The 16,041-nt window shown below is 28.8% G+C and overlaps 1 protein-coding gene across 1 annotated transcript in view; it reads right to left on the bottom strand.

The window, feature by feature from the left end:
• pald1a (phosphatase domain containing paladin 1a) overlaps positions 1-16,041 on the bottom strand; it is a 53,648-nt gene that overhangs the window by 20,806 nt on the left and 16,801 nt on the right. Inside the window, exons 2-5 of the mRNA XM_073827970.1 lie at positions 6,466-6,651; positions 6,277-6,379; positions 1,037-1,216; positions 570-734 (exon numbers count right to left, since the gene is read on the bottom strand). Of these exons, the coding sequence (XP_073684071.1) occupies positions 570-734; positions 1,037-1,216; positions 6,277-6,379; positions 6,466-6,638 (621 nt within the window). The 5' untranslated portion in view covers positions 6,639-6,651. The remainder of the gene's footprint in view (positions 1-569; positions 735-1,036; positions 1,217-6,276; positions 6,380-6,465; positions 6,652-16,041) is intronic.

Here is a 16,041-nt window from a genome sequence, read left to right as displayed (position 1 = left end):
TACTATTATCATATTATTATTATTATTATAAATCCTAAGACCAGAAAACATTACTATTATTACTATATAGTATGCTTTACTGCTTTATTAATAAAAATAATAATGCATCAAATGTAAGTATAATTAATCCTAAAACCAGAAAGCATTGTTGTTGTTATTATTATTATTATTATTATTATTATTATTATATAGTATGCTTTACTGCTTAATTAATAATAATAATGCATCAATGTAAGTATAATTAATCTTAGTAGTAGAAGTAGCAGTAGTAATACAAGCATAACTACTTCAAAAGATCAGAAAATATTTTAATAATAATACAAATATAAAAAATAATGATTATATGATATTATATTAAAGTTAATATTTTTTCCTAAACTCAGGACAGTTGTATCACATCAAAACGAATCTTAATTCAGAAGTTCAAATGTTCATTCAATTGTCAATGAATTGTCTGTATTTTTTAATGGTTTCTAACCAAATTAAGTGAGTGTCACATCATTGACCCTTTCACTTTTTTCACTTCGGATGATCGTATCCCTCTATATTGACATCAGTTCATTCCTGACCTCTTTTCTGATGCTGAGCTCTAGATTCTCCGAGCAAACGTCGCGTCCGAGACCATGCAGGTTCTCATGAAGGTTCTCCTTCCTCCTGGGCGTGTAGGGAAGAAAGTCAGCCTCCAAACGCAGGAACACAACAGGCTCCTCACGCAAACAGAAGAAAATCACCTCCTTTTGAGAGCAAACGCATGCAAATCAGGGCAAATAAAAACTGGACTCATAACAAATCGGTACCCATCATGGTTATTCAAACTCATTTGCTCAAACTCTAAGAGAGTTGCGTTTAAAGCGTCAGTTTAATCAGCACCGCAGGCGTAAAACGCATTTAGCTGAATCAACAACAGGTTTAATCTCAGCGGTGGATCCGCTTTAACAAATGATTTCACAAACATCTTATCAGCTGCATTATTTGCACATCGCTTTCGCTTGATAGAAGCACAACACAGAGCCGCAGGACATTTCCACACACTGACCTGATGGCCTTGACCCTGCAGTCTCTGGAGGACCTGTTTGAAGCCATTCAGGCTGGGCTGGCCCATGCCGTACAGCGGGAAGCTGCCTTTGCTTTGGCGAAAGTTGGGTGCTCCGTACGAGCCGCTGGTGCTGAGGACGTCTGCTTTGCTGAACACGTCCTGCACCATGAAGTAGGAGCCCTGAGAAGAATGTGATCAGATAATCAGTCGTCTTTAATGTCACTTTAAACACAAACTGCTCAGATGCTGGTTTGGGCTCAAAAAAGGTGTTTTTTTTAACAATATTAATGCTGCTTTCACTTGCGACTCAATTGTGTTTTTTTTAATGAAAAAGTTTTGCACAGAAACATATTATTTGAAGGCTGTAAAAGTAAAAGTAAATAAATAAAGGTTTTGCTTTTTATCTCACAATTCTTTTTCTTTTTTCTCATAATTGCAAGTTTAAATCTTAGAATGACCAGATATAACCTCACAACTGCAAAAAAAAAAAAAAAAAAAAAAATATATTGAATTGAATTGAATTGCAAGTTTATATATCACAATTCTGACTTTTTAAAATTCTATATCTCGCAATTCTGACTTTTTTTTTTAATTGTACATCTTGCAATTCTGACTTTTTTTATTCTATATCTTGCAATTCTTTTTTTATTTTATATCTTGCAATTCTGACAAAATTATACCTCACATTTCAGACTTTTTTAGTTTATATCGCATAATTCTGACTTTGAGTTTATATCTTGCAGCTGACTTTTAATTTTATATCTCGTTTTTCAAACTTTGAGATTATATCTCGCAATTCTGACTTAAAAAAAAAATTATACCTCACATTTCAAACTTTTAGTTTATATTAGGGATGTCAAAAATAACGCGTTAACTGTGTTAATTATTTTGTTGTTGTTAATTACGTCAATTTTTTAACGCATTTCACGCATGCGCAGTGTGATGAATTATTTGTCAAGAAAGTGGTTGGGGAGCTAGAGGCGAGATGGAGCAAGGTGAACCTATGGGCGGATTCAAATATAAAAAGAATGATGAGGGTACAGTTAACAAGCACAAGCCTGGGCGACAGCCCCTCTGCACCTGGAGTGGTTAGCCAAGCTTAGGCCCGGTTCTACTGGGGTAGATATACCCTCGAACGAAAGCAAAGCAATTGAAGATCTGGCAAACAATCCAGCATGTTTTTGCAGCGTTGAGAAGTGTTGATTTCAAACAATTAGAAACAGTTTGTCAGAATTCACTCACCGCTGAAAGCGCCAGATCGGTTTTTATTGCCGTTTTGCGTGAATCATCTCATGACTAAGTGCAGGCATGATGTAAATAAAAGATTCATTGTGTACGTTAGTTTAGAAAGCTTTATCGATTACAACGGAACTTTGTGAGATCTCTAAGAACTAAGATTTGTGACGCTTTTAGTGATAATAAAGGGAGCGCGCTTTGCACTTTCCATGCCATAATCCATTCAGAATTTGTATGAAACTTTCGTTTTTCTTATGTTTTGGGAATTACATCTGCATAGTTATGCTGGGTTCATTCTCGAAAGAGCGGTGATTGACACAGTGATATCAAAGCAATTGACGGGGAAAAAAAATCCCCCTTAGTTCAATTTTGTATGCAATGGCAAAGTGTATAGATTTAGTTTCGTTTTTTTATTTTGTTAATTTAGAAAAAGGTTTGGAGCATTTTTTGTTCGTTAAATATAAGTTTTTGTTTTTTTAACGGACAGCGCCCAGCGGAAGACTGATAGTCTGTTTGATCAGTTTGCCTTCTCAAATCATCACGACTTGCCTAAAATAAAATCCATAGATATAAAACAGTTCAAGTATAGTTTAAACGTTAAAGATACATGTGTGTGATTAGGCGCATAGTTTGTGCGGAGAGTGGAAGATAAAGCCGGTTTGCAGGTCATCGAGGCACCAGCCCAATCACTTGCATTTTTTCAGTGGAAGCTATTTTAAATTATCTGTCATTTTAGCTCACAAAGGAAAGAGTAATACATCAAAAAACCTTACAGTGTTTTTATAAAATAAAGAAATCAAAAATGATGCGCTTTCTGTCGTCTCATTCTTGAACAGGAGTTCTTAACAAAAATAAAGCGAAACGCATGCCTCACAGCCATGATAAACATATCTATAGAAAGCTTTAAATTATTACTTAACAAAATAAAACAAATCGAAAACAAAAACTTGTTCATTGTGTAATCCGTAAAGATACATTTCTCTCTCAAGGCGCGTCCAAAAAGGAGATGCAAGTCAGGATCTTTGCGAAATTGACTCAGAATACACTTTATTAATAAATAATTGAGATATGTCCTTACTGTTTCCCAGACATTCATTATTTATTTTTGCCTGTGCTTTGTGGCAAGGTTCAGCCCACTGCTTGCGATTGAACGCGGATCTCTTCCAGCTGCGCCATCCGAGCCGGTCTCGAAAGTAAAAGCGAAAGACTTGTGTTGTTTCCACCAGTGCGGCATTTGTTTTTCCTTCACCATAATTGATGGATGTCTAAAATATAAAAAAAATAAGGAGTAGCCTAAAACAGGCCTGATGCCGGCCCTGACATAATGTGAAAATATGAAAATTATGTATCTGTGTCCTGTTATTTATTTTTTGGTATGCATTTCAGAAAAAACAAAAAAAGGGCCGGGATTCAGGTGTAGTTGCAAATAGTGATTAATCCTGATTAATCCACTGAAAATTCTGATTAATCTGATTAAAAAATGTAATCATTTGACAGCCCTAGTTTATATCTCACAAATTTTACCTTTAAAAAAAAATTCTCTCACATTTCAGACTTTTTTTAGTTTAAATCTTACAATTCAGATTTTTTAGATTATATCTTGCGATTCTGACTTTTATTTAATTCGATATCTTGCAATTCTGACTTTTTCTAAGATGTCACAATTCTGACTTTATTGTATCTTGCAATTCTGATTTTTTAATTCTATATCTTGCAGTTCTGACTTTTTTTATTATATCTCACAATTCTGACCTTTATTTTAATTCTATATCTTGCAGTTCTGACTTCTTTTAGATTATACTTTTTTTACATCTTGCTATTCTGACTTTAAAACAAAATTATATCTTGCATTTTTCGACTTTTTTTAGTTTATATCTCGCAATTCTGACTTTTAAAAAATGTTATATCTCGTATTTCATACTTTTTTCGATTATTTCTTGCAATTCTGATTTTTTTAATTTAATATCTTGCAATTCTGACATTAAAAAAAATTCTCACATTTTCAACTTTTAGTTTATCTCTCACAATTCTGACTTTTTTAAAAAAAAAAAAATATATATATATATATATATATATATATATTTTTTTTTTTTTTTTTTTTTTATAACTAAATAAAAATGTCAAAATTACTAAAAACTGAACCATAAAATAAAAACTAAAAGCAGTAAAATAAAAGTTTGTTAAAACTATTTATGAAAGCTAGAACAGAAAAAATAATACCAAAATAGCACTAATGACGCCATTAGCCACAGGCAAGAGAGAGAAGCTTTCATAACAAAACAGCTTAAGAAAGATTTTTACATCCTGAAAATTGTAATTATGGCAGTTCCCAACACGCCACACATGCAGCATTAACCGCAGCTTTAATAAAATTATCTGCTAAATGCCTAATTACTACATTATGATGGATAAAACCTAAGCATTCAACTTGAGAAGAACAGTAAATAATGAAACGGAACCGGAACAATGGCGAGCATTTGACAATCGGCCGCTTTGTGTTATCTGTTGATTTGCAGCGAAACTCATCATTGGCTCGTCAGCAAACAGAAACTAACGAGCAAACAAAGAGAACGAGCGCGTGTCTTCAGCGGCCGGCGGGAGGTGAGGAGCTTCAAAGCCTTCAGAGAAAGGTGCAAACGTCCTGCGAACACTAAAGAGCGCAGAGCAGCAGGGCAGTAATTAATGACACTCGCTGCGCTGTTTGTGAAGACAGAGACGCACCGGAACACATTTACGACCCGCAGCCGCAAATACACTGGAATTCACTGTGACTTATGAAGCACACAAGGTCAGACGTGACATTAAGGGTGAATAAAAACTTCCCAAAAACTTAACACTTAATGATTATCACATGCATGTACTATGGTTTTTATTGCATTTTGTACTTTTAAATAAACAGCACTTCCACATTGTTGTAACTTGCAAAACTAAAAACAAAGGCATATGCATTGAGTGTAATAAGATATGACATTTACAATGGCACTTTGACAAATATGCATGTAGTGTACTTTTTGGTTCTCAAACTTCATTGTGATAAAGCAATTTTTTTCCTGATTCTCATTACCATAATGCAAAAATGCAATTGCATGTTAAAAGTTACTAATAAATTTTTTGTTTATTTCATTTGACTAAAAATGTCTATACTGCTATTAATTCTAATTTTTTAATTTAAAAGAAGCTAATTCAAAATGAATTTTCAGATGTATTACAATCAGCTTTTATTTTTATATTTTCAGTTTCATTTTAATGTTTCTGTTTTTTGTAATTTTCATTAATTGTTTTATATGTCTGCATAATTTTTTTTTATAATTTTTAAAGTGTCTTTTGTCAACATTTTAGTACTTTTGTATTTGTCATTTTCATTAAAATGTCTTTATTTGCTTACTTGTCATGAAAAAAAATGTAACTACAATAAACAAAATAAAATATACAATAAAAAAATTAAAAAAATGTTTTAAATAAATCTGTCAGCATTTTAGTACTTTTGTTTTGTATTTTTGTCATTAAATATGGCAATATAGTTTTTATATATTTTAATATTTATTTGCTTCATTGTCATGAAAAAAAAAATATACCTATAATAAACAAACATTTTCTGCAAAACGCAATAAACTCAACAACAATTAATTTTGTGTTTTTTTCATTTTTATAATTTTTTTAATGGGTCTCTATGGTTTTTATTAGCTTTTACTTCCACTTTAACAATATTTGTATATCAAGTTAAATGAATCATTTATAACCTAATTATTTAAAAAAAAAAATAATAATAATAATAATAACAATATTTTTCAAGTGTATTTTGTTACCTTTAAGCACTTTTGCTTTGGATTTCTAATATAAATTTTTTTTTATATGGCTATATATTTTTATTAGTTTTTATTTGTATGTAAAAAATTAAATAACTGTAATTAAAAAAAAAAAATCTAAAAATACACGATTTTCTGCAAATTCTACCGTTTTCAAGAGATTCGCCCCTAGTGCATATGAGCAAGAGTCCGGCTCACCTGGACCAGATGGTGCTCAGGCATGTTATCAGAGATCCTCCCAACTTTGTAGTTTGTACGGAGGACGTCATCGTGGATCTGAAACTCCTGTCTGCAGTTATACCTACAAACGCACACACACAGAGACTCAATCAGGCAAATGATGTGACTGCAGGCGCTCTCAGAATGGTGCCGGGGGGCCGGACGTACGTGATGACCACAGGAGCCACTTTATTAGTGATGATGGATTTGGCCTTGTTGTTGTGGATGTTGACCGTCTGAAAGGAGGCGCTGCTCGTCGACCGCCTGCTGTCCGTCATCCCGTTGCCGTGGAAACTCTCATGCAGTGTGGGCTGGGGAGCAGCACTGGCAGTCGTACCCATACTCCACTAGCAGCTGTCAATCAAACACAAACACACACATTAGACACCATCGGAGTCAAACTAAAGACAGAACAAGACAAGAATCACCTTTCTGTTTCAGATTTAACAGATTCTGATCATGCAAATCAAATCTGGGTTAGTTTGGACAGGACAGCATGGCAATCTCTTCTTTCAAATATTCCTGAAACCAATTCAAATATAGAATCTTATGAAAAGACTACTGCGAGCAAGTTAATTTGCCTCAACTAGCACTCAGACACGTATTTTCAATGCAACTGTTTTGATAAAGTAAGCTACATTTTTAGTTTTAACACGATTTATTCCTCAGACATTTTACTCTAAATACAACAAGTATCATCTGTACACAAAGTGTCCTACATTTGGTTTTTGACCTCTGAAAAGGTGTACAATTTACTCTCGGAGCCATACTGACATCCCAATATCTCTGGAAATGAACCACATTGGGCCTTAAAAACTAAGATAATAAAAGAAAAGTTTGTTATAAACTAAAATTTAAAAGGATATTAAGATACCGTTAACACTTCTTGAGTTACAGTCATGCAAACTTTGGAGAAAAAAAGCTTGAAAAACGTTTTTCCCCATTTTTGAATGATCACCATTGACATATAACGCAACAAAGATTGCTAAAGTCTACAGATTTTACTAAGAGAACTACCGATCTTTGTGTGAGAATAACAATGATGTGCCATCTTTCTGAAGTAATATTTTACCCGCCTGTAATTAGCTCAATCTGAGGTGAAAATTGTCATTTTGAGATGCACTACATTGATCAAAAAGTAAAGTAAAGACATTTATAATGTTACAAAAGATTTATATTTCAAATAAGTAAAGCTCTTTCTATTCAGTCACAACTTTCTATTCAACTGTGAATCCGGAAAAAAGAAATGCATCACGGTTTCCACAAAAATATTTGGCAGCACAACTGTTTTTAACGCCTCAATTTACAATTTACTCTTGAAGCCATATTGTCAGCCCTATATCCCTGGAATTGAACCACACGGGGCCTTACAAACACAGATACTAAAAGAAAAGTTTACTATGTACTAAAATATATAAGGATATTTAGATATTTTTAAAACTCTTTGAGATGCAGTCATGCAAACTTTGAAACAAACAAAAAAAAGTGTGGCTCTTTCTCATTTTTGAATAGTCACCATTGGTATATAATGCAACACTGATTCCTAAAATCAACAAATTTACTAATAGAGCTAACAATCTCTGTGTAAAAATAACATGATTAAGCTGCCATCTTTCTTCAGTCATTTTTACCTGCCTGTAATTTGTCTCAGAATCTCAGGTGAAAATTGTCATTTAATAAGATAAAATGCATCACGGTTTCCACAAAAAAATTGTGCAGCACAACTTTTCAACATTGTTAATAATCAGAAATGTTTATTAAGCAGCAAATCAGCATATTGCAATGATTTGACTGAAGACTGGAGTAATGATGCTGAAAATTCAGCTTTGATCACAATTACAGTTTAATTACAATAAAATAAAACAAAATAAATAAAAAAAGTAAAAAAAGTAAATGAATACATAACATTAAAATACATGAAAAAATGTAATAAATCAAATAAAACAATAATAATTAATAAATAAAACTAAAAATTAATTAATTAATAAAACTAAATTATAAATTAAAAACAAGAATGGAATAAATTAATTTAAAAAATTAAATAAATTAATAAAACAAATTTAAAATAAATTAAAAAACAAGAATGGAATAAATGAATAAAACAAAACTAAACATTAAAAAAAATGGAATAAATTAATAAAACAAACTTAAAATAAATAAAACTAACAAGAATGGAATAAATTAATAAAACAAAATAAAATAAATTAAACAAATGGAATGAATTAATAAAACAAACTCAAAATTAAAAAAAAAAAAGAATGGAATAAAAAAATGAAATAAATTAATAAAACAAATTTAAAAAATAAATAAATGAATAAAAATGCTGTTCTTTTGGACTTTCTATTTATCTGTGAATCCTAAAAAATAAATACATCACAAAATATTGTGCAGCACAACATTCAACATTGCTAATAACCAGAAATGTTTCTTGAGCAGCAAATCAGCATAGCACAATGATTTCTAAAGCATCATGTGACTAAAGACTGGAGTAATGATGCTGAAAATGCAGCTTTGATCAAAGCAATTAGTTTAACATATATATTTAACATATGTATTCACAAATGAGTCTTGAAGCTTACACAAACACACACACACACTCACACGCATCTGTCAGTCCATCTGGAGTCTCAGCTGCAGCAGATGTGAAGCACCAGCTCATTTAGGGTCCATAAAGAGCCCTGTTTACTATCCAGAGCTCACAAGTGATTCCTGTACCTTCTTTCTTCAGTACAGGGTAATAAATTGATGCCATGCTGAATAACATAATTCTGCACAGTGGCTTGTTTTTTAAGCACACCGGATGAAGCACTTATGTAAGTGGGGCAAGTTTAAGGTGACAACCCGCCATCCGCAGAAGCCCTAGATGAACGTCTAGCCTGAAAACCCACCCACGGGCCGCCAGACAATCGCTCACAAACATCCTCTCTGAAAAACAAGCCGTCACGACCCCATCTGTCTGTTTACACGGCCACCGCAGGCACGCTTTTTGTTTTAACATAACAAGTGTTTACTTCCAGTTCTCTTGGAGAAAGCAGGGGTTAAATGTCATCTTCAAGGGCATACTGGTGTTTGAGCATTTTAGTTACTTTTTAGTATCTGGGTCACTGTGACCTGGAAACAAACCTGCAAATATTGTGTTCAGATGCTCATTTCTAGTGCTTAAAATGTTTCAAAGCAGCATGGGCTCAGTTGAGTGTGAGAGGAGAAGGGGAAAAACAGTCTGAGATCAAGAAGTCAATATTAACATGAAGTATGCAAAAAAAAATTAATAATCTAAAAAAAAAAATCTAAATAGAATAAAATAGTTTTTTTTAACTCAAAATTAAATACAACTAAAAATAATTAAATAAAAAATAGAATAAAAATACAAAAAGATATAAAATGTAAAACAAGAATAATAAATTAAATATAAATAAAATGAAATAGGATAAAAAAAGTAAAAATAAAATATTGAAATTAACTTTTAATAAAAATTAAATACAATAAAATATAAAAATAAAACAAATTCCCATATAAACAAAACATAATCAAATAAAAAAAAAACATTAAAAAAGATACAAATAACAAAATGGAAAAAAAAAGTACAAAAACAAAACACATTAAAACAAAGCTATATAAAATTAAAATGACAATAAAAATAAAGTTAAATAAAAAAAATAAATATGAATAAAAATGAAATAATGAAATTAACTTATAAAAAAAAACAAATAAAATATAAAACTAAAAAAATACATCTCTATATAAACAAATTAAATAAAATATAAAAAAGATACAAATAACTAAATTAAAAACATTAAATATAAATAAAAATTTAAAAAGAGGATAAAAATACATTAAAAATAAAAAGCTATATAAAACTAAAATAACGAAATTAAAAATAAATATGAATAAAAAAGTACAAATAAAATAAATAATAAAAAGAATACATTAAAAAAATGTAAAAATGTATATAAAAAGATACAACTAACAAAATAAAAATTAAATAAAGAAAAACAAATTAAGAGGATAAAAGTAAAAAACAATTTTAAAACCTATATAAAAATAAAACAATAAAAATAAAATTAAATATAAATAAACAAAATAGGACAAACAATGAATGTAAAAATAAAATGAATAATAAAATGAACTTTTAATAAAAATGAACAAACACAGTAAAATATAAAATTTAAATAAAAATACATTTCTTCGTATATAAACAAAAAAATATTTATTTTTTATTTTCATTTATTTATTTACTAGTATTTTAGTTTTTCAGCCACACAAAGACATTCCTACATAATCCCTATCGTCTCCACGCCGAATCAAATCAGGAAGCAAAACAAAACTCTGGTTCTCAAAGTGACAGAATTCCCTCAGGAAACCCAATTACTGCGGCCCATTCACAGGGAAAATAAAATCTCCCAGTGTCCTCGCCACTCAAAACAGAGACGGAAAAACGGCGAGGACGCGCACAGATGGGCATTCCCGCTTCCCGCCTCGACATCTATTGAAATTCAGCGGGTGAAGCTCAAGCTGGGACGGGGCGCTCGCACAAAAGGGTCTCCGCGCAGACAGGAAGTGCTCTGCAGCTGCAGGAAGCATCTGCGGTCAAACGGGCTAATCAGAGGAAGGATGCAGAATGCTCCTCATTCTTAAGAGATGCTGAGAGGAGATGTATATCACAGATCAGACAGCACATTTATAGATATGAGAAGAGCTGGGAATGCTGGGAATGACAGATAGAGGATCAATCTCAAACCAAAATGGACCAAAAATGGGTCACACAGGTTTGTCCTGCAACATACAGCAGGGAAATGCATGCAGAATGCAAATAATAAACTCCAACTGACTATATAAAACCCAATAAACACTATGAACAAACACAAAACCAACTTATAAGTCAAGTCAAAATAGACCGATCTTACCACAAACAGGTGCATGACAGAGTCATCTTCAAAAAATATGAACAGAACTACACAGAATAAGAGGAAAGAGCATGAAACCATCACAATTGAGGAGACATTTAGTCTTTGCAAGCAGAACTTGTACTTTGTGTTTAAAATCAGCCTAAAAATGCACAATAATAAGCCAAAAAATGCAATTATGCAATCAAAAGAATTATATAAAATAAAATATAAATGCAAAATAAAATAAATATTTAAATGAATACATAAAATTAATATAAATGATTTTTTTTATAAATTGCTAAAATAAATTTAAAAAATAAGAATGGAACAAATTAATAAAACAGAATTAAAATAAATTAAAAACAGGAATGAAATAAATTAAAACATTAAAATAAATTAAAGAAACAAGAACGGAATAAATTAATAAAACTAAATAAAATAAATGTGAAAACAAAAATGGAACAAAATAACTAAAACAAAATTAAAATAAATTAAAAAACAAGAATGGAATAAATTAATAAAACAACATTAAAATAAATTAAAAAAAACAAGAATGGAATAAATTAATAAAACAATAATAAAAAAATGAATGGAATAAATTAATAAAACAAAATTAAAAAAAATTAAAAAGAAGAATGGAATAAAAAATATGGATGCATGCACCTAAATCAACAATTTTTAGTGATAGTAAAGATCCAAAAGCACAAACATGTTAAATGCAATAATAAATGCAAAATACACATTTTCAGAGTTTGTGAAAATAAAAACATAATACAAAATTCCAAAATGTTCAAAATATTTAAATAGTTTTATTTCTCACTTGTTCTCATATTTATGTTGTGGTGTTTTTATAGTAGCTGAGACACAATTTTTGTAAAGTAATAATTTTGCATTAAAACCAATTTAAATTAATACACTTTTAATAATAATAAAAGAAGTTTATGGGACAAATAAAGCACTTACACTAATTACTGTGCGTTTTTAAGATGTACTATCAGACAATTTTTTTAACTGTGTTATTTGTTGGTAATGTGTTACAGACTTAAGTTGTGGGTCGTGTGGTAAAGTTTGCAAACACTTGCTCCATAGAGCTCCACTGTAAGAGCATCACTGTACACACTTCATACAAACCAAAGGAAGATGAATTGGTGCTCTGTGGTGAAAGACACTGGAAACTGGAACTTGTAATATTTGTTTATCTCCATACACTCACATAGCTCGCATTAACTTTTCTGACACTGAACACACAAAATCTCCAGAGGAGGGTCAAATTAAAACTTAGTGAACATGTGACCGAAGCAAACGCTGTAATTATGGTGAAATAAACGCAGCTGGAAAATCATTCAAAGACTCATGTAAACTCTAAGAAATGCAGCATTTCTTTAAATTACACTTAGATGGTTTAACTATGGTTATTGGAATGTGAAGTGTGATATCACAGTCTATTCTTTTATATATAAAAATAATAAAGTTTTTAATTTTTTTTTAAATAAAAAACATGCAATTTATTATTTTTATAAAAAATGATAATAATAAAATAAAATAAAATAGATGCTTAAAAAAAGAGATTAAAACATTTTTTAAAATACCATGGTATTACCAAATGATACTGCTTTTTTGAAATACTAAAGAGTCATTAATCCCGGTTTGTAACCAAATAAATAAATAAACAAGAATGGAATAAATTAATAAACAATTTCAATAAATTAAAATACAAGAACATAATTAATAAACAAAATGAAAATGCATGAAAAAAACAAGAATGGAATAAATTAATAAAACAACATTAAAATAAATTAAAAAACAAGAAGGACTAAATTAATAAAACATTAAAATAAATTAAAAAACAAAAATGGAATAAATTAATGAAACAATTAAAATAAACTAAAAAACAAGAATGGAATAAATTAATAAAACATTTAAATTAATTAAAAAACAAGAATGGACTAAATTAATAAAACAGTCAAATAAATTAAAAAACAAAAATGGAATAAGTTAATAAAACAAATTAAAATAAACTAAAAAACAAGAATGGAATAAATTTAAAAAAACAACATTAACAAATTTAAAAACAACAATGGAATAAGTTAATAAAACAAAAAAAAGTAAAAAAAAAAAATGGAATAAATTAATGAAACAAAATTAAAATAAACTAAAAAAAAACAAGAATGGAATAAATTAATGAAACAAAAGTAAAATAAATAAAAATAAGAATGAAATAAAAAAAGAAGTTGGATGGATTGATGAATGGATGAATGCTCCTAAAATTTACAGTTTTTAGTGATAGTAAAGATCGATTTCCATAAGCACAAACAATGTTAAATGTTGATTACTAGAAACACACATTTTCAGAGTTTGTGAAAATGAAAAAATTATACAAAAAACGAAAATGTTAAAAACATTTGTTAAATAGTTTTATTAAATCACACATTCTCAAACGCTGTAATTATGGTGAAATAAACGCAGCTGTAAAATAATTCAAAGACTCATGTAAACTCAAAGAAATGCAGAACTTCTATAAATTACACTTAGATGGGTTAACTATGGAATGTAAAGTGTAATATCAGTCTATTCTTTTATGTATAAAAATAAAATAAAAAAAGAACAAAACATTAAAATAAAAAATAAACTATAAAGCAAATAAAAAAAATATTTTTTTATTTTAATAAATAATAAAAATAATGAAATAAAATTTAAATAAATGCTAAAAAACAAGATAAAAACATTTAAAAAATCTCTTTAAATTACTATTCTTTTACATAATTTAAAAGGATAAAATAAATATTAAAAATAAGATTTAAAAAAAATAATACAAATAAATTAATACAAATATTTTTATTATTTTTTATAAATAATATAAATAATGAAAATACATGCTAAAAAAGAAGACAAAAATTTTAAAATGATCAAAGTATCAAACTATCGTGGTATTACCATTCGATAATGCTTTTTTGAAATACTAAAGAGTCCTTAATCCCTGTTTGTAACCACAAAGTAAGTTTTAGGTGACACACCTCATACACACAGAGAGCTGCCGCCCATCTTCACAGGAAGTGTGGCGAGATTTCAGATTATAACAGAATCACTTCTGTGGTTTTCATTATTATTATGGACATTATTATTCTCCTCTAAAATAAACACCATGTGACTTAATAGTGTCTTATCTTTCTCCACATTTAGCATCTTCCCAGAAACATCCATCATGTATCACTTGAATGTCTCTTTCATAAAACGCATGTGAAAGAAGCAGCTTTTCAAAATCACATCTGCTGTTTTATCTCAGAAATATCTCAAGAGTACAAAAAGCACACACAAGCTTGACAAAGACACTCTGTGAACACAAAATAGCTGTAAACATGGTTTGATCAGATTTAAATCAAACTAATTGGTCATAAAGTGTGAAATATATCTTTAAACCAGGTTCAAAGTGCCTTTAGATCAGATTTAGAGGAAACACTAAACAAAAATCCTTGAGATCTTTTAAAACGAATGCATTTTAAAGAACGGCAAGAACCAAACAACATTGGAGCCCATTGACTTGTATAGACAAAAACACATTTCTCATTTTTTCAAATATCTTCTTTTGCGTTTCACAGAAAATCCTGGAATTGTAAAACATAAATTAATAAATTAAAGATTATTAGAGTACTTATTACAAGTAAATATTATTTAGTTTTTTTCTAAATTTCACGTTCTTTAAATGCCATTTTTTTTGTAATTTACTCACCATTTCTGAGTGAATTTTTTTATTTACTTTTAAGTTTACAGGTTCGGAACAGTGTTATTTTATTTTTAATGAGATATTATAATTTCTATTAATAATTTGAATTAGTTTTTATTTTTATATTATGTTTTTATTTTTTTTTTAATTAATTGTTAAAAAGTTTTATTTATGATATGTTCTTGTATTTATGTTTGTATTTATTTTTAGTAACATACTATTTTTCATAGAGTGATTTTTGGTGAATCGTGTTAAAAACTATTTTAATACAGGCATCATAATGATTAATTATAAAAATAGCATAATATTAATTGTTAATTATTTATTAATTAATTTCTATTAATACTTGAATTTGTTTTTATTTTTATATTTTCAGTTTTTTTTTTAAGTTTTAGTAATTTGAGCATTTATATATTTTTTTATTTTTTGTTTTCTAATATGTCTATTTTTTTATTTCAGTTTTAGTTATTTCAGTATTAATGACAAGAAAATGACATTAAAATTGATAACCCTAAATAGTTTTATTAAAAGATCCATTTCCAAAAGGACAAACATGTTAAATGTTAATAATTGATATTTTTGGTAACATACTATTTAATATTTTTCATAGAGTTTTAATACATAAAGATTAATTATAAAAAATAGCATAATAATAATAATTGTTAATTATTATCATTCTAATAATAATAGTTACAAAATGTGTTGTCCATGTTTTTAATTAATAGATTATACATTTTATTTAAGTTTATAGGTTAGTTTTATTGTAACATTTTCTGTTTTATTTAATTCTTCGTAAAGTTTTAGTACGTTTTTATCATTTTTATTCGTTTTGGTTTTCTAATATGTCTATTTATAAAATTATTTTTTATTTCAGTTTTAGTTATTTTAGTATTAACTTAAACTAAATGAAAATAAAAAAATGTTGCTTTGATAACTTTCTGAATTAAAATGCATTATAACATTCATTTTATTTCAAGTAACAAAAATGCTTTCATAGTTTTAGTTAACCATAACGATTCTGGTTTGAAATGACATGAACTTTAATTTGTGTGGTAAATATCCCTTTAAGAAGGCAAAATACTAAATATAAATAAACAAATAAATAAAAAGTCCAATTCACAGGGTACTATTATGAAA

Source organism: Garra rufa, chromosome 22, assembly GCF_049309525.1.
Source record: "Garra rufa chromosome 22, GarRuf1.0, whole genome shotgun sequence".
Taxonomy (NCBI): domain Eukaryota; kingdom Metazoa; phylum Chordata; class Actinopteri; order Cypriniformes; family Cyprinidae; genus Garra; species Garra rufa.
Note: the sequence above shows the minus strand (reverse complement) of the source record. Positions and strands in the feature narration are given on the sequence as shown.